General features: G+C 40.4%; 1 protein-coding gene across 50 annotated transcripts in view; it reads left to right on the plus strand.

Annotated features, from left to right (window-relative positions):
- Positions 1–20,232, plus strand: part of SLMAP (sarcolemma associated protein) — a 90,311-nt gene that overhangs the window by 46,810 nt on the left and 23,269 nt on the right. For 16 of the 50 annotated variants that reach the window (XM_088662271.1, XM_088662268.1, XM_088662273.1 and 13 more), the window contains 9 exons: positions 386–526; positions 2,120–2,257; positions 2,384–2,552; positions 2,640–2,690; positions 3,756–3,806; positions 7,297–7,359; positions 12,288–12,344; positions 18,958–19,038; positions 19,255–19,314. In XM_088662271.1, coding sequence (XP_088518397.1) covers positions 386–526; positions 2,120–2,257; positions 2,384–2,552; positions 2,640–2,690; positions 3,756–3,806; positions 7,297–7,359; positions 12,288–12,344; positions 18,958–19,038; positions 19,255–19,314 — 811 coding nt within the window. The remainder of the gene's footprint in view (positions 1–385; positions 527–2,119; positions 2,258–2,383; positions 2,553–2,639; positions 2,691–3,755; positions 3,807–7,296; positions 7,360–12,287; positions 12,345–18,957; positions 19,039–19,254; positions 19,315–20,232) is intronic. The other 34 variants (XM_088662279.1, XM_088662278.1, XM_088662280.1 and 31 more) reach the window with 4 other exon arrangements.

The raw sequence follows: 20,232 nt of genomic DNA on the forward strand, positions 1-20,232 counted from the left end.
ACTGTTCGGCTTCCGTTCTTAGACCGAGGTAAAGTTTGTAAACCCTGACACTACTTCCGGTTCTGCGGAGTTCGTAAACCAAATAGTTCATAACAGGGTTTGTTCTTAAACCGAGGTACCACTGTACTGACATGACTTCTCAGAAGTAAATCTGCAGTCAAGAATGTCAGACAATGTAGCATTTGAAAAATGATAAGAATGTTTCGGACATCATGAGGGACAAGGTGGGAAACTTTTAATGGAATACCAGATTTCCTAGGATAAAACCCATAAGTGAATTCCTAAAATGGATGACATATTTTCGTAACGTAATGTAATACTATTGTAAATGGTAATATGAGCGTGGGGCTTTAAGATTTCCACCATGTTGCATTTCTGCTTACAGAATCAAACAGAAGATAGTTTGCGAAAGGAGCTTATAGCATTGCAGGAAGACAAGCATAACTATGAGACAACTGCCAAAGAGTCCTTGAGGCGGGTCCTTCAGGAAAAAATTGAAGTGGTCAGAAAACTTTCTGAAGTGGAGGTATTTATAATTTGCATTTTAGCCATGTTGCCACCATACCATGAAAATAAAACATCAATGTGTCAACATCTTTATTATTTTTTGCTGGGTTTTTTTGCTTGTCTTGAGATTTATTTCCGGACTCTGAGATTTAACCCTTTTTAAAATAGGGTTTTATCTTGCAAAGTTAGGGAGGTACTTTTTCCCTGCTCAAACAACTCTTCTTTGGAATGTATGTATCTGACTTGTGCATTTTTCTCAGGTATGCATTCAGGTTTTTGTTTTGTATGCTAGTACTAATGACTTGAACTGTCACTTCTTCTTTTTTTAACTCATAAAATTGTATATGCATAAAGATCATAAAATGGTGGAGCTATTTTGATTAAAGTTGAATTCACACTGTGCACACCTCTGTTCAAAATTAAACTGTACTCAAATTGATTGCCCTTTGTATTTATTTAAAGAGTAGGATTGAATCCAATGGAGACATTGAGCTTGTACGACTTCTGCTTGTGCAACAGATATTCCCTGTGCACCCCTAGAACAGATTGGAGGGAATGCTGCAGTGATTGGGGAGAGGGCAAGGGCAGCATGCTTAGCAAAATAATGTTTTGAGTAATTTTATTTATTTACTAGCTGGCCCTGCCACGCGTTGCCGTGGCTAATCCCTGTGACTGTCACCACCCTGTGTCGATCCATGACATATCACCCCCCCACCCCCGGGTCATCCATGTGACTGGCCCCACCGTGTCCTGACCCATCCTGTCCCCTCCTCCCCCCAACCCCCACCCAGGGGAGTCAGTACCTCCATTCGGCCTAGTCTTTAAAGGCTTCGGCCTAGTATGTAAATGGCAGCTGAGGTGCTGTTGAGAGGGAAGGTTCTATAGGTGTAGTACCAGTGTAGCCGCCGCTAGAGGGCGCTGGTTTGTAACCTGGTTCTTTTCCGAGCATGCACTTTTGGGTTTGGGGTTTTTCGTGGCGTAGGTGTGACATCTGTCTTAGCAAACTTTATAAGATTAATCTCACGGTAGCATGGGACGTTGTGTGCAAATTTGAGTGCTATCGGTCAAGCGGTTTCGGTTGAAAGTGGAAACACACCCGCATGCCATTTTTACATTTTATATATATATATAGATTTAGGACACTTGTACTCAGCTCTTCAGCCAAAAAGACTCCCAGAGCAGCTTACATACAATCAAAGCAAATTCTAAAAAAGCACGACACCCAAGGGGAAAGGGATAGGGAGGGAAGAAGGGAATGAAAATGAAAATGCAGGCACCAGTTTCTAATCTAAACAGTTGTTCCTATAATGACCAGCTGTGGCAGGAGGTTCCTGATGGAGCTGGCTTGCCATAGCAGAGCTGATGTAGTGAGCTCTGCTTCCTAGCTCCCCCACTTCTGGAATGGCTGTCCCCAGTTGAAGGAGAGGAGGCCTGATGGGGCTGGCCTGTCTCAGCAGAGCCATTGGAGTGATGTCTGGTACATTCCTCTAGGAAATGGTTGCTATAATTCTCATACATTCCGCAATTATAATAAATCTTAAAAACAGAGTAACAGAAAAGTTTCTGGTTTCAATATATTTTTGGCTTCAATGTGCAATTTTTCTTCTCACAGCGAAGCTTAAGCAACACCGAAGATGAATGTACTCACTTGAAAGAAATGAACGAACGGACTCAAGAAGAATTGCGGGAATTGGCCAACAAATACAATGGAGCTGTAAATGAAATTAAAGATCTTACTGACAAACTAAAGGTACAGTTGGTCTTTCTAACCACACGTTTTGGTTCCAGAACTAACGTGACTTTTGCATTCATTCTTTTTCTGGAATCACCATCCATAGGCACTGATCTGTGGATTGTTTTTCATGGGGTTAAACAGGCAGCTGAAGGGAGACAAGAAGAAATCCAGCAAAAGGGACAGGCTGAGAAAAAGGAATTGCAGCATAAAATAGAAGAGATGGAAGAGAGGGAGCAAGAGCTTCAAGCAAAAATAGAGGCTTTGCAAGCAGATAATGACTTCACCAATGAACGGCTAACTGCTTTACAAGGTCAGTCCAGTAGTCCAGACATGTTTTTATCATAATTTTTTTCTTTAAAACTGTGAAATATATGTTTTTTTGGAATTCTGTTTGCAGTCCGGTTAGAACATCTTCAGGAGAAAGCTCTTAAAGAACACAACAGCTTAGGTAGGTCTGATGTTAAAGTATTTTGCTTAATGTTGAAATTATATTATTAAATTGTACCCCTTTCATGCAAAGCAGTTAAATGAGCTATAGATCAGACTGTAAGAATGTTTGAAAATGATGCCTTTAGTTTTATTATAGTTTATTTTCTAGATTATTGATAAACAATGGTTTCAAGAAAATTCCAGTAGAGGGCACTGTTTTTTAAAAGTCCGAACACAAAAGGTGAACTTGACTATTGCAACTTTTTCATTCTAGTTATGCAGTTAAGAATTATGACACCATTAACAATTTTTGGGGGGATGGTATATTGATTTCGGAACTTGTGATATGTGACAAACTCTGTTGCTCAAAGGAGGGAAATTGAGATTATTTCTTATTTTCCAGTAGCTTGAAGGATAAAGTATTAATGGAGATTTCAGAAGTTTGGCCCATATTTAGTGGAAGGTTCATGACTGAACAGGGGAGCAAAACTGAACTGGATTTTGTGAGAAGGTGGGGTAAATAGCTTGGGGGTGACCATAGCATATGCTTTGCATGCAAAAGGTCCCTAGAGAGTGACTGACAATCTGTGAAATTGACTGGCACAGGGCTGGATGGACAACTTTGGTAAAAGGCAGCTTCCTTTGTTCCTGAATGTCAAGGCAGGGGGCCTGAAACTCACCAGTGCTGCTTCCAAGTTCTCGTAACTAAAGCCATGAGCTGAAACACCCTAGAATACCCTCAGTGAGTGTTATCCAAAGGAGCATTCAGGGGCATGATGGATAGTGGCTGGCAGTGAGGAGGGCAAGGTTCTTTCATCAGATGCCCTTCACAATGGCACTCATTCTGAGGACATTCTGGGCAACTGAAAATGTTGGTCCATAAGGAGCTAGGGAAGAGCTGGTGAGATTTGCAACCCTGCCCTTGTAATTTAACCCCCATAATAGCCCAAATGCCCAGCTCACTTTTGCCACCTGAAAATGGAGTGTCTCTGCTTCTAATCAGTCTTAAGCAATATAGAAAGTCAGCACCCATTTCTACAGAATACTTTGCTTATTCAGAATTAATACCATTTGTTAATTCTAGGCATACAAGTTGATGACTTCATTCCTAAAATTAATGGGAGCGCTGAAAAAGGTAGAGTATCCTTAATGACTGCCTTTTTGTGGTGGTGGTTTTAATTTTGAACTTATTTTTGGTTATTTGCTTGTTTTGTGTTAATATTTTTATCTAATTTTTACAACAAAAAATAAGTTAAAATATTACTGAAGAAACACTTGGTGTTGGCTTCTAAATTTTGTATTTTTAGACATGCCTTTGCATGGATACTCTACTATCAGCTGAAGCATGAAGCTTTCAATAGCAGCGAGACTTTAGTAACAGAGTACATCAGTATAATATGACATCTATCCACTGTAGGAAAATAATTACAGTAATAAAAGCAGGTACCTCAACATGGCAGTTCAGGATGATAATGCCAATGACTCTTCAAACTCAGAGGATGGTTGGAGACTTAAAAAAAATAAATGTCAAATTTCTGCCTCAAAATAAATCAAAATGATGAAAACTTCAGTCGTCCTTTGCAGGGTACTATTAATGTAGTATGTCCCAAAATGGATATGGCTGCCCAAGTTAAATTGCAGGGCAATCTTATACCTGCCTGTTGGAAAGGAATCCCACGGAGTTTAATCTGACTTACTCCCAGGTAAGCGTGTGTAGGATCGCAGCCCTAGAAACCTTTTGCTTTGCTTGCCAATTAACTCTAAAATGTTCCTGCCTTTAACATATTAAGATGCTAAATTTGCAAGCACGATTACTTCCTAACTTATCCTTCAACATTAGTGCACACAATGTTCTAATTTCTTTTGAAATACTTAACTTCCCTCTTAGGATCTGAGGAATGCAGAGGACCCTTTTGGACACCTGTAGCTTTCTATGTAATTTATTCTGTTGCACTGCCACATCTAAAGCAGCAAGTCATGTTTAAAACAACTAAAGGCGTGCCTCATCAGCTGTAGTGATCAGAACAAAACCCAGTTAGAACATAACACTGAAATCATGTTATCAGGATTGGACTGCAGGATTCCATTCCTCCTCTCTTCTGGCATGCAAATTCCCACTGCCTCCTTTTATCTAGTTTGGTCTTGTGTGACCAGTGTTAATCCTAGTTACAATTAATCCTGGTATTTAACTCTACCCATTTTTAGAACCTGATTGAAAACAGGGTCTCAAAGTGAGTTTTGGAGCATACCTTGGGTTCATTTTAATCACAGTTGTCGAAAAGATAATACTGAATGTGGAACCCAGTTTGAAGAAGGTACCTAGAATTTGCATTCAAAAGTGGAAGGGTGGTATTTTATGGCAATCCCCCAAACTCTGGTTTCTTTTACGTCCAAACCAGGCCAAAGTCATTGCTGTCACGCATCACATTTATCACCTTGTATGATCTCTGTGGAGATACGTTTTACTGGGAATTAACAAGCAGTGGCTCTTATTAACCATTCCTTTTGTGGAGCTTTCTTCCACAGCTTTGTTGACCAAAAAACCACAGTTTCAGAAGGCAGGATGTTTAGTGAGTTACCAAGTGATAAAGATTTGGTAATGTTTCTACTCACAAGGGCTCACTGCTTGCACTTTTGCTCTTTAGGCCTTTGTCAGGCAGATCCACTTACTCTTTTACTTTTATAACGCCAGCATTCCCTTCCCCCCCTTTCCTCTCTTGTAGTTCCTAACTTTACTTGTCCCTTGAAATTCACGTTTTTCTTCAGTTTGCTCATCAGAATCTCCTTCTGCCATACTGTTTCCTTGCTTCCTACAACAAGCTCAGTTTCCCTAACAAACTCTTTCCCACTATATATTTTCTTTATCTTTGGTAGCCTGAGTTTCAGAACTTTCACGAGAAAACAGATGAGACTACCATTCATCCATGAACACGGATTGCCCAATCCAATCTTCTTGTAGACCTGTAATAGCGCAGGGTCTTGTACCGTTACTCTCTTTCTGTGAACTGAGTGGGGCTTATTGCTTCTCAAAACTTCTCCCACTCTTCATGTTCCACTTTTTATAATCTGGCAGTTCCCTTGCGATTCTGCCCTAGGTAGCATGGATGATGCCATTCTCTTCTCAGTCATTTACACAACTTCTGCTCCCCGCACATCTTCTTACATGGGGGCTTTGTCCCACTGTCAGGACAGATTCTTTTGAGGGCTGCTGCTTTCCTAACACAGGGAAAGAGGGCCACTCCCATCACCAGAGTAAGTGATTATGGGGCCCCTTTGTGGGACACTTAGAGACCTGTTGTCCGATCCTAGATATGCAGTTGATAATGCTGTTCAAATGGACTCAGTTTTGTTTCAAAGCTTAAATGTGCAGAAGGAACATTTGTTTTGAGGTTTGCAAAACCCTTTGCCAATATACAGTATGCATATACATTGAGGTCTGGATGGTGAAATGGCAACTATTTGATTTGGGTATGGGAAACCAGGCTAGAATCCCCCCTCACTTATGAAATTCTATGGTGGTAGTGGCGGCGGGGATTATATAAATAATTGTTTCTGAACCCAACAAACTTGATGGTATTATTTTTTCCTTTCTGTCTAAAACGGCACTTTAACAGCTTCTTTGGAAAATGTATATAATACAAATTGTATTATACAATACAGATTAAACCAATTAGTTATTTTAACGTGTTAGACGGGGGTGGCTAACATTTTTTGGCCCAAGGGACACATTTACCCATGGCCAATCCTCCATGGGGCCCACCACACTCTTGCATACAATACTCAAATGCGTGTGTGCACACATGCAGGCAGATATACAGTATACACAGGCACACAACCCCACTTCTCATTAAATAATGGATCTGATTACTAGAGATGATCAATTCCCATCCCCATCAGGACACTGGGCGCCACGTACCCTAGTGCTCCACTTTATTTATTTATTTGTCCCTGATGCCATAGTCAGTAGGGTCAGGAAATTTTGCTTTGGGGACCATGTCAAGCCCCCAAAATGAGGGGTTGTCAGCCCTGTGTTAGACATTAGTGAGACGAAAGCTATTTTGAGGAACTGTCTTAAAGCCTGAAAATATCCTTTTAACTACAACTCTTAAACAACAGGTATAACCCTTTCCAGCTATTTACTTTAGCCATACCCCACTTCACAAATTAATATATGTTATGAATCAAGTCTAGCTGTTGAGACCTAGTAATTTGAAGGTAGTTTAAAATTGTGTCCAATTTCTGAGTTGGGTAACAATTTTAAAACGTTTAAAGGTATTTGTATTACAACAGAAAGTGCCTTGTTGATACAATTTGGATTTGGTATAGTTTAACTTTCACCAGTAGTAACGTACATTAATATAAATTGTGAGGCTTGTAAATTTTGAAGATGTAAACATGCAGATTACAAATTTGTATACAGTATTTACACCTTCAATATATTCTATAGTACACTGGTGCTTTTCCTTTGGATTTGAGGGTTTGTGTCTCGTCTCCCCTTTTCTTTCTTGTGCCTTTTGGTGAAAAATTCTCCTCCCTTCCCTGATGTCTGTGAGGCTTATACATTTTGTCATGAGCCTTCAAAAAGATGGAGATATGAACTTAAAAGGTGTTTCTTTCTTTACTAGAGCACTTTCTTTCAAAGAGTGGAGGGGACTGCACTTTTATTCATCAGTTCATAGAGTGCCAGAGTGAGTACAGAGCATTCATCACATTCACTAAAAAAGTCTATAAAAACAGTATCATATATTCAGTACTAGGGTTGGGACAGTTATATTTTTGAAGTGCTCTGAAAAACAGAACAGAACTATAGTTGTTGCTATAGTATCATTGAAAGGTAGCCTGCAATCATGAGTAGAATGGGGAAATCCAGATTGGGACTTAACCTGAGCGTAGTGAATCTAGTTGAAACAGCTGACTGCAAGCCTCAAATGAATTTTCTCACTCAACTTATCAAGGCCAGACCAACTTCTACAATTCCAGTGTTACAGCTGGAGGAGGTTTCATGCATCCCTCCATAGTGAGCCGGGCAAATAGAAGAGGGAGATCTCACATATGATCATAGGGGAGATGTGCAGTGTTTCACTAGAATTGTTCAAAGTAAATCAGCAAGTCTCCGGTGCCGAAATACCACAATGATTGGAGTGTATTAAAAGCATCCAAATTCTTCCTGTCATTGAGTTTCCAGGATAGCTTACAGGCAGCTTGGGGAAAGTGAGAAGGATATATTCCACTGGACGTCTTTAGGAGAGTGTTGTAGAAAAACCAATATTTTAGGTGTAATAATAATAATAATAATAATAACAATAAATGTTCAGCATGCTCCAGAAAGGCAGTAGTGCAGTACAGTTTTTGTGTACCTCATCCTTGTCTTCCTCAGTTTTCCAACTTTTTGCAATCATTCTAAGACTATTATCACATTATTATGTATTCAAATATAGCATATTTTCTGGTAACAAAAATGTACTGGATTGGCATTAAGGGGTGGGTTAGAGTGGGGCAGGGGTGGAAGTAGCATCCCCAATGTACTTACATCCTGAATTTCTTCGCAGATTTTCTGCTTTCTTCGTTTTTGCATTTTTCTCTTTGGGTTTGTGTTATGTAATCTTTCCCATATTACATATGGGCAAAATGTTATTTAAATACAGTTTTTATCATTTGTAATCTTAATTTTAAAAATATATATTTATATGGTTCATATAACCAAGACCATCAGTTTTAAAGTTGGTTTTGTTGAATTCGCATCTTGTTTATTTTGCAAGATTGCTGAAGAGGGGTGGGGCACCTATGGCCTAATTTTATGTGGTTGGGGGAAGCCCAGAAGGAGAGGAGGAGGATAGGAAGGGGGGAAAAACAAGAGGGAGAGTCAAAGAGATGGAAGGAGGAAGGAACAAAGCTCTCTGCAAGGTATTGATTTACCTCTGGCAAAAGCCATCTGCCCCTTCTCCAGGAGCTATTGAGAGAGGGGGGGGGAGGGAGAGGGTAGGAGAAAGAAAAGTAAGAGGCTTTGAGTATTGCTTTTATTTATTTATTTTTTATTTATTTTATTTTGCTTGATAGTTTAGCTTCGCTGCAAGTCTGCCGGAGGCCATTTGTTTATTACAACAGGATATATGTTAGAGGTGTGCATTGGATTTGGACAAACTCTGAGTCCCCAGAGCAGTGGGCTACCTCAATTTTGGACCTGTCAGAGGCAAGGAGGGATCCATTTTAAGGTGGCGCAAGTTGAATCAGGAGGCTCTTGGTGATTCAGATGACAAAAAAGTCCTGAGTACAAGTGTCTCCTTAAAACTCAAGCAATGTCTCTAGGTTAGAAATAACAGCAGTGTAGGGTGATTGGGAAAGGGAGAGAAGACAGTGAAAGACTACCATTGTGACTGACAGGTCAGCCATGTAACCAGAGGGGTTGTTTTACTTAGAAAGTGAATCCTTTTTTAGTTCTCCAGTGGGTTTTTTACCCAAGGGGACATCTGTCGTAGCTTCAGTTATTTGATAAATTGCCCACCAAACTCCAGGGACAATAACTTTCTTTTTTAATTACAGGTAGGTAGCCGTGTTGGTCTGAGTCGAAGCAAAATAAAAAAAATCCTTCAGTAGCACCTTAAAGACCAACTAAGTTTTTATTTTGGTATGAACTTTCGTGTGCATGCACACTTCTTCAGATACACTTGAAACAGAAGCTTCTGTTTCAAGTGTATCTGAAGAAGTGTGCATGCACACGAAAGCTCATACCAAAGCTCATAGCTTCTGTTTCAAGTGTATCTGAAGAAGTGTGCATGCACACGAAAGCTCATACCAAAATAAAAACTTAGTTGGTCTTTAAGGCGCTACTGAAGGAATTTTTTTATTTTTATTTTTTAACCCACCCTAGAACTGTAAAGTATGCCTTTGTGAGAAAACCACTTCAACTATTCAAATTCTGAAATCTGCCAGGATCTGAGGTTTCAGAAATGGTGACACTGCTTACAATTTTCATCTAATTGTGCCCCCAATAAAATAGGTGTTACACGTTTCCTTTTTAAAAAATCACATTTGGCCTATTTGCCTATAACTTGGCAGGGCTCATCCACATCTGCCAAAAAGGGGGAGGGGGGTTATAACTGACTTTTCATTTTCCAGTGGAGATGGAATGTGTTTGAACAAAGTGGGTTCAGAAAGATGCCCAAACCAAACTTGGCAGCTGATGAAGCATCTGAGACTGAGGCAGACTGTTTTCCATAGTGTTGAATTGGGGTCTCAACTACCTGTAACCCTTGTGGTTGGTGCGCACCATATAAATACTACGAGGCCTAACTAGTCCAGCATCCTGTTTCCCACAGTGGCCAGCCAGATACCTGTGGGATTCCCACAAGCAGGATATGAGGGCAGAAGCACTCCTTCTGCTGTTCACCAGTATGTGGTAGTCAGAGCCCTGCTATCCTGAATCTCCCACCATTCATCTTCATTGGATGGCTGTATGTTCTAATATTATGAGAAAGAAAGGTTCTAATATTATGAGGGGGGTATTTCACTCCCTAAGAACACTTCTAACTAAACACACTATGTCAGGAAAATATTGTTTTGCGGAGTTATTTCAAGAAACTGTAAGGCAGTAGATCTACCTTCAAAAAAATTTTTTTTAAAAAATGTGTGGTCATGTTTTCAGCCCCTGGGGATCAGCCATCACTCAGATTAGGCCAGAGACAATGGACTTTTATCTGGAAGGTTGATCTGGTAATCTGATATGGCTGACGTCATGGCTAAGGAACTGATTAATATGAATAATCTATATTTTACCTGAAGTATTAAATGATTAGGCTCAGTCAGATAAGAAAAGATAAGAGAGCTTTTGTTGTTTCAGTGGGAAGATGGTTGCCTCTAAGTAGCATAGCATTATTAAATGCAAGTTTAGATAGAGCATAGGCCTCACAATTAGTGACCAATTTGTTCTGTAATCACGGAAGTCCTGTATATTTATTAGCTGACCTATTTTGAGCAGATTTTATTTTCATAGAAAAGGCTTGTCCATGACATGAATCTCAAACATTAGTTTCTGTTTCCATAGTATGAAATGCAGTCTAGTTCTCATCAGTCTGTCTGCTTATCTTAGAAACTCTGAAACAGTCACCTCTTAAGTACATTCTGCGCTGGCATTACTCTCTCATCCATGAAAAAAGGCCTTTACTTTTATCTTGCTTGGTAGCACTGAGCAGGCTTCCTTTTATTGGTTTATCAAGTAAAAATGCAGGTGGAGCTGCTTAGTGCCTGATAAAATAACTGAGATTCATACAGGCATTTATAGCACTCAGGTGTGTCTTACAGCTTGATTACATGGTAATAAAGTTTCATCTAACAAGCATGAACCATCTGAATTGAAAAAGTGTTTAAGGCTGAGTTGGTAGATTACATGAAAACCCTAAAATTTGATTGGTAAAGATGGTTTATACATGATGTAATACTGCAGCCATGGAGTGATGAAAATGAATAACATTTACTTAACCATAAAATAATCATTTGAAACCATTATTTCCTCAGCTCTCCAATGCCATTTTATTTTCCTACTTTGGTCCTTTCAGAATAGTACAGAATGTGTGATCTCATTTTCTGCCACATCTGTCTTGTGCTACCTCTTCTTCTTTGACCCCTTAATTTGCCACTCTTCTTCCTATCTTTGTTCTCTCCACTGATATTTTCTTTTGGCCTCTTAGTCTGATTTTTCCACGTTGTCATGTTAACTTAATTTTATTTTCTTGCCTAGTCTGTGTTTGTGGTCCCCCCCTTGCCTCATTATTTTGCTAACAAAGCATAGGGCCACCATGCTTGTGTGCCCTCATCCAATCTTCTTGTAGTTCCCACTTACAAGTCTTATTGGGGATTGTTACTGGAAAAACATCACCAATCTAAATACTGGTGTGCTGCCAACCAATAAGAAAGGACGCCTTATATATTCAATCATTGCGCCTTCCCCAAAGTTCAGCAATGTAAAGCAATAGCTGGGTTGCAGGAAATGTGCACTAGAAGTATATAACATTTCCAGAATATCTTGTCTTGTTACTCACTTCTGGACACTGTTGGGCACCAGCTTTCAAAAGTATTTTTCCTGGCAAAGGAATGTGACCTCTATACAGTGTTGATAATGCACATCTTTGTTAGGCACAAAGAAAAAGACCTCTATACCAGAGAAATATAGTCCTGTAGTGAATTCAGCCATAGTGTTAACTTGTGTGGGTATAAGGTCACTCTCAGGCTCCATAGGAGAACTCCCCCCCCCCGGCAATATCAACTTAATTTTATATACTTTTCACTGTTTTCAAATTATATTTAATACCAGGTTTTAAAACACTTCTGTTGTAGAATTTATAAATGTATGTATTAATTTCATAATCAGCTTTCAGTTCAGTAGCTTGGGCTTGCTCAAATCTTTGGCAACATTTCGTTTTAATTTATCATCTTGTTTGTGCATAGATAATTAAGATTAAAATGGTTTTTGGACTGAAAAAGTTCCATTGATTCCAGCACAGAGAAGTGTGAGGTAATGTTGCCATGTTTAAATTTGGTCATGGAATGTGTATTAGAGACGTGTACAAAGAAACGCTTGCATAGTTTGAGCTGGGATAGTAACCCTTATTTTGTTCACCAGACAAGCTCATAGACGAAGGACATCTTCCCCGAGTGGATGAAACAAAGATCCTGAAAGGTTAGACTTATTAATTTGTTTTTGAGGCACGTAGAAAATGTTTAAATCTGTGTTTAGGAATTTGTTTTGCAAGTGTGAGGAGTGTTTGAGGGATTATAAATACACCAAGCCTTACTGCATGGTGTATTATAAAAACTACTTCCAAGTAAATGAATATAACAATACCAGTTTTTGTATTAGAAAACAATATGAATGGAAAGAGTTTTGAAACATGCATTTGAGACTTAACTTGCATCTTATTACTTTTAACCTGCAAATTGTATTCAGGCCAGTTCAGAAAAAAAAGAAAATTTAGTTACTTCAAAAGCATGTCTGTTACAAATTATAATTAGTTGTGAAGTCATGGCATTTTTAAGATTTCCTGTGCAGTAAATTATTGATAGAATTTTCTGCTCAACATGAACTATATTCAAGGTTTTAAAACTTAGCTGTTCTGGATTTCCTCAAACTGTATGTTTCACTTTTTGATAATCAAAATTTACATAATTCAAAGTGTGCACCCTTTGATTTTAAAACTACCATCTTTGAAAAATCACTGTTTTCAAATCCTCTTTGCAATCACCCTCCAGTGTGTTCTTGTTTGTGCAAAGTGTAGGTAGCATGCCATATTTGGAAAAGAATGCAGACAATAAACACAAGTGTAACTTAATGCTTGCATGCCAGAATTATCTTGCTTAATGGCGAGTTATTTTTTCATTTATGTGTAATGCATTCTATCAATTTTTTAAAAAAGATTCTGTCATGAAGTTTTAAATAACTTCATATAGTTTTAAAACTAGACAAAAACTATGAAAAGAAGAAAACTAGGTAAAGAAAAGCCATTCTGGTAAAACAAAGCGAGTGTGTCACTTAGAATCAATTTCATTTAAACTGAACTGATATAATAGTATAATGCTATAAAAGGGAAGAGACTAATGCCTTTCCTATAGAGCAGGCATGTCCAACTCCCAAGAGACTGTGATCTACTCACACTATAAAAAATCCTGGCATTAATCCTCTCATTGGATTGACCAAAGTTGTTGAGCTTTTTGGGGAGAAGCCAAAGTTGTTGAGCTGTTTTGGGGGAGGAAGACCCTGTCTATTGGTTGGACATGCCTGCTATAGAGAACTAATGGTTTGTGTATAGAATAACCCAGGTTAAATCTCCTCTAGTGTAAAACAAAACAAGTAGCAGATAAAGAAGACTACCTCTGACTGGAACCCTGCAGAGCTACCACCAATCTAAGCAGATAGTGCTAGGCTACATAGATAAATAGCCAAGCCTAATATAAGCAGCTTCTTTTGATACCAAACATAATGTTGGACAATTGGTTATTGGACTGAATGAAGTAGCAGGTAATAACTTTGAGAGAATTCTATGACAGTATCCTATAATGCAGGCATGTCCAACAGGTAGATCGTGATCTACCGGTAGATCACTGGACATTTGCTGATCACTGATAGACCATTGGCTCCCTCCAAAGAGGCTGAACAACTGTGGCTCCCCTTAAAAAAGCTCAACATCTTACCACCTCCCTGAAAAACTCAACAACCTTGACCCAAACTCCCCCCCCAAAAAATGGGCCTCCCTCCTTTCTAAAAAAAGCTCAATAACTTTGACCTGAACCCCCAAAAGGGGGTAGATCACTGCCAGTTTTTAACTCTGTGAGTAGATCGCAGTCTCTTGGGAGTTGGCCACCCCTGCTATAATGAAATCCATAACCTAGGGTTGTTTTTTTAAAAAAATATTCCATTACTTGGGAATGTGAAATATTTTGTGGAATGGAATGACTTTGAAAACTTAGAATAATCTAGAAAAATATTGCAAGGTAATCCTAGGGTCTGAGCTCTTGTGGCCATGGGTTTGTACCCAGAAGAGTGGCCTTGTTGAATTACCCCATGTCATACCACAAGCTGCTTGGCAGTTCCCATCGATTGCAGAATCCTTTGTTCTGCATCTTAAGGAGATGATGTTCAAGAAACATGAATACAGTTCTCCTTGAGCATGTAGTGCCAGTTAAGTGGATCTTTGCATCCTTGTGCGTATTGTTGGGCCCTTTGTCTTCAGCCTTTGCTGACATTTGGTATTGTTTATTTTATACTGACTCATCAAGATTTTGCACAGAGGGTCCAGCTGTTTCTTCTATAACCATATAGGGAAATAATGAGTTGCATTCCTGCTGCTGCTGCAGAAAAAAATCGCAATAGTGGGCTAGCAAGAAATTTATTAGGATTTCAACATACTATAGTACCTTTATAGTAAAGTATTTTCATTAGCACACCTGTATTAAGGCTATATTTGCTTAGAATTCCACCTTATCACCTCTCAAGGTGACTTGGAATACCAAAATTAACATTAAAAAATAAAAACAAATTCTAAAACAGAAAAACTGCACCAAAACAGTAAAATAAGCCACCACAGGGGCGTAGCCAGGATCAAAACTAGGGGGGGGGGCAAGCCATGGTCGTTCAGGGGCGGGGCCAAGGCACGGAAGGGGAGGGGCCACAAAGTGGGCGGGGCTAAAGGGCCAGTGGGCCTGATGACATCGTGGCGGTGGCAGCAGCGGCCACCTTGTGCTTCTGGGGCTGGTAGCGTTGGCGGCTACCCTGCTTGGCTGGAGAGGACGGGAGGGTCGGGCAGGCGAGAGGGGGTGGCAGGGCGGGCGAGGGCGGGGCAAGGCATGGCCGCAGCCACGACGGCTCCGAGGCGTTGCTGCATATCAGCATAATATTTCAACCATGGTTCAAGCCCCACCTTAGGAAAAAAATCCTGCATTGCAGCGGGTTGGACTAGATGACCCTTGTGGTCCCTTCCGACTACAATTCTACGATTCTATTGATATATTACCATACCATATGCATCGTTCTGCTTTCTTGAATTGTCCTACTCCTAGGCATAGCAGCCAACTCCTAGAGGCCTAGGTGCCTCCCCCCCCCATTACTGGTAAATACCGTATTTGATAGAGTCATCCCCCCATGTTGATGGGCTTTCTATGTGGTGCTTATCTGCCTCCCCCCGTATTTTATTAAGGATGGAAGAGGGAGGGAAGGAAGGAAGAAATAGAGAGAGAGATAACTCATATTTGTGGGTGTCTCTGGATGACGCTGTGATGCTGGAACTCTGCAGCAAGAGGACGGGAGGGTGGGGCAGGCGAGAGGGGGTGGCAGGGCGGGCGAGGGCGAGGCAAGGCATGGCCGCAGCCACAACGGCTCCGAGGCGTTGCTGCATATCAGCATAATATTTCAACCATGGTTCAAGCCCCACCTTAGGAAAAAAATCCTGCATTGCAGCGGGTTGGACTAGATGACCCTTGTGGTCCCTTCCGACTACAATTCTACGATTCTATTGATATATTACCATACCATATGCATCGTTCTGCCTTCTTGAATTGTCGTACTCCTAGGCATAGCAGCCAACTCCTAGAGGCCTAGGTCCCTCCCCCCCCCCAATTACTGGTAAATACAGTATTTGAAAGAGTCATCCCCCCATGTTGATGGGCTTTCTATGTGGGGCTTATCTGCCCCCCCCCTGTATTTTATTAAGGATGGAAGAGGGAGGGAAGGAAGGACGAAATAGAGAGAGGGATAACTCATATTTGTGGGTGCCTCTGGGTGACGCTGTGATGCTGGAACTCTGCATGTACAGGAGCCTTGTAAGCAGCTTTCTCTCTGCTTGATTTACAGCAGGCACGTCCAACAGGTAGATTGTGATCTACCAGTAGATCACTGGATGTCTGTGGTAGATCACTGGTAGGTCACTGGCCCCCCTAAAAAAAGCTCACCCAAAATTTTCCTCCTCCCTCAAAAAAGTTGAACTATGACCTGAAGCCCTAAACAAAAATGGGCCTCCCTCCCTCCTAAAAGAAGCTCAACAAGTTTGACCTAAACCCAAAAAAACAGGGCTTCCCTTCCTTTTAAAAAAACTCAACAGCTTTGACCTGAACCCCCCAAAAGGGGGTAGATCACCCCCAGTTTTAAACTCTCAGTAGATCAGAGTCTCTTGGGAGGTGGCCACCCCTGATTTACAGTATACAGATGCAGGAGGAGGGGCAGACTGGAACACCAATGCTTTTTATAAACATCACTGTGTCTGTCAAAGCTACAGCCCCCCCCTTTCTTATTCACTTCTTTTTAGCCTTGCAGAGCCACCTTAGTCAAATTGAATCCTCTGAGTCTGCACCCTCATTAAATCGCCAATAGAACTCTTAATGCTCCTGAATGCTCATTAACAACTCCCACTTAAGAACAATAGGGTGAAATGGTCAGCTATCGAATCTTGCCTGGGGATATATGCTCCATTGTCTTAACTGCTTAACTACTGGTAGCCACTTTGCTTTATTTATTTGATGTGTTTTTGTTACTGCTGTGTCCCCCCCCCCAGCAAGCAGAGACTTAGCTGCTCTTGCTAAAGCAAAGCCCTTTCCACTTCAGTTTTTGGAGGGGAAAAGTGCTGGTTATGGTCTGTAAAATACATTAATTTTTTTGCTTCTAGGGGGGGCAGCTGCCCCCCCTGCCCCCCTGCCTACGCCCATGAGCCACCAAAACAATTTAAAATGGTGCAAGCCAGTAAAGAGCCATTTTTGACTCTTAAAAGCATTAAAGATAGGAGAGAACAGGACAGGCGTTGTCTGGTGCTAGATAGTAAAGACTCTGTACCAAGTGCACTGGCATAGTTCATTATCTGGGTTTAACTCAATTTAATAATCTAGCTGTTACATTCTAACACCAGTTGTAGTATTTAAATGTTCTATAAAGGGGATCCCATGCATAACATTAATTATCTAGACTGGATGTTACTAGATATACTAGATATATAATTGTGGGTCAGGCCATCTGCACCAAGAAAGGAGATATAGCTGAAACTAGTGAAAGATGTTGCATGGTATGACACCTGGCATCCAGCAAGAAGGCTGGAGATCAAAAGTGTACATAGTTATAGATAGGATTGTATGTAGGAGAATACCCCTTTCAAAACCAGTTTGATATCTCTTCCCTGATAGGCCAGTACCAGCTGCAACACTGTGTTCTTTGGATTGTATTTCAGTTTGTCAGCTTTCATACAGCCCATTACTTGGCTCCAGGCATCTGTTGCGTGGTGATACCCCAATCCCTCCAGGAGTAAATAAAGACACAGGACACGTTGAATAAGGTTAATGGGCATAAAAAAGTCACAACTTTATTGATTATGGGTGTAGAGAGGTATTGGCTTAGGCATTGGATCTAACCAACTATATCCGACTCCAGCCCATTGTGCTGGCAGTCAGTGAAGGGTTAACGACCATTGGGTGAGCCCTGTGATGCAGATCAGCTAGGAACTCACCCTGGGGCCACCGATAGGGGGCGTGCCTTAGGCCCTCACTTTCCACGGCTTCGGACATGGCCACGCCCCCGGACTCCTTAAGGGAGTACCCTTCAGCATTTTGGGGGAGGTGATGGCAGCAACCTCCCCCCCCCTCACCGTTACCTTTCAGAGATAATAAACCGAAGCGGCTGGGGGCAGGAACCGAGAGACTGAGCCCTGGCCGCGCTCTCACTTAAGTAAGAGAGCCACGCCCCTCTCGGACGTCCAGATTGGACGTCCCAGCATGTGAAGGGCTCATGGATGCCCGCAACCTCCCCTCCTGCTATGCCAGAAGGGACTTTGTCCACAGCTGCACCTGGATCTGATAAAAAAAGACGAGAGAGCTGTGTGCCATGCCTAAATTGATTGCAGAACTTTGCACAACCTCTCCCAGCATCTTCATGTAGCTCTTGAACAACATGGGAACAAAATGGAGCCTTGTGGAACACCATAGCACAAGTACCATGGCACCAAATTGCAGCATTCCCAGCCAGATGGGTGCTGAGCACAATGTCCCCAGTCCCCATCATGTGATCAGTTATATCCAAACCAGCTGAAATAGCCAGAAGAATAAATAAGCAATACAATGGCAGTATAGAAAATGAACACAACTGAGCCCCCCAGCTTTTCCATACTGTCCCCAACTTTTGGTCAGTCCTAGGGGCTTCAGACATTTGAAGCTTTGCTAGATATATAAATGTGTGAAAAGGACAGAAATTTCAAGGTTCAGCAAGACTTCTTGGATGTAGAAATATAATGTTTTTAAATTGTTACATAGTGGAGGTTTTTAAAAAGTCATACTACTGTTTTTTATGAAGCATCTTATTGTGCAAATGTTTTTCCTTACCCAGTGTAACTTGCTACAAAGCAGCGTTCATTCCTAATAGCTCTTTTCTTTCTACCGTGTCACAGTATCTGTATTGTTCTGGAAATGGTTTTCTGAGTCTCTCTCTCCTGATTTGATCCCAGAATTAGTGAACAAAGCAACTAACTTTACACTGGGTTCCAGCTGGCCAGAGAACAACTTTCAAACAAAAGGCTGAACTACACATGAGGCAACTGCATCCTGTGTTGGATTGTTTAGTATTAAATATGTGACCTGAGGATATTTAATCCAGTTGGGAACAGGAGTGCAAAGGCATAAGAAAACATTGGTTTTCAACGACTGTGATTTTTGTTTGTTTTCACCTCTGAGCTTTTATCAGGCAAAAATACAGCTTGAATTGGTGTTAAAAATATTTTTGGAGATACGTGTATACTTTAATGTAGGCAAATTTTAATTTTATTTTACAGAAAATCAAGCAAAAGCTAAAGAAGCCGAACTATCAGACACTCTTAGCCCAAGCAAGGAGAAAAGCAGTGACGACACTACAGGTACAATTGGAGCATAAGTTTAAGTGTACATTTATGTCAATGAGTACTCAGAAGAGGATTTCTAAAAAAGGGAGGGCTATTTAAAGTTTAGATAAAACTGTTTACATACTTAATTTTGTTCAGATGAGTTTTTCAGTGTTGCCGCAGTGTTGAATGACCTAGCTATTCGTGTAATTTGTTTCTCAGAATGCTAAAATAACTTACTTTCTCATTTAGATGCTCAGATGGAGGACCATGAACTAAATGAACCCATTGCTAAAGTAGCCCTCTTAAAAGGTAAATTTACTTTCTTCTTCATGTTTCAGATGGTATTTGTCAGGATTTTTTGGTGTAATATGCAAATATTTTAGTATTGGGTAACAATTTTATTTACAGTTAATGTTTTTTATTGCTCTTGCTGATGCCTCCACTGATGTATGTTCAATGCGCAACTTTGAATCCTGTGCATGTTTTCCAGAAGTAAGCCCCACTAAGTTCAGTGCGGCTTACTCCAGTGTAGCTGTGCATAGGATTGTATCCTTAGGCATAGTTTAGAATTTATATATTCTTGGTTTGTAGATGAGCACATTTTCTCCTACAGTTGCTGAGATTAACTAGATTCCTTTTAGCGTCCCTGTAAAAAACTGTGTGCAGATTTTAGTTAATGCTATGAAGTCCTTTCTACTTAGGAGGCATGCTTCTGAATTTTTCATTTTCTCATATCTTTGTCAACAAAACTGCTTATCAGGATGTCCTTTGGGGCACCAGATGAAATAATGAACTGCAAGACTTATTTCATTTAAAATAAACACCCAAGTGACTGTTAGTAATTTATGTATAAACCCGACATAAAATGAAAACAGAGAAATCAGAAACAGAAAACCTTCTTTTTGTTTCCTGTGTATCATGATGTATGGATGAATTTAATTCAAGGCAATTTTGTATCAGCAAGGGGAAAATATCAGTTCAAATAACATTTAAATCAGGTTTACCATTTTGTACCGTTTCTGAACACCTACTCATTAAAATACAGTGACAAAACAGCAGGCTCTGCCTAAGTTCGCAGGTGCTGCTCCTTGTCATCCACACACATACTGAAAAAACCACATTAATAATTGCTCAGTTTTAGGATTCAGAAATTTGAAAGCATCAGGTGAATTCATACCTCTGTCTATCAGGAAAGAACACCCTAAAACACTCTACTTGTTTATATAT

The sequence above is a fragment of the Zootoca vivipara genome, chromosome 2 (genome assembly GCF_965207765.1).
Source record: "Zootoca vivipara chromosome 2, rZooViv2.hap1.1, whole genome shotgun sequence".
NCBI classification, from domain to species: Eukaryota; Metazoa; Chordata; class Lepidosauria; order Squamata; family Lacertidae; genus Zootoca; species Zootoca vivipara.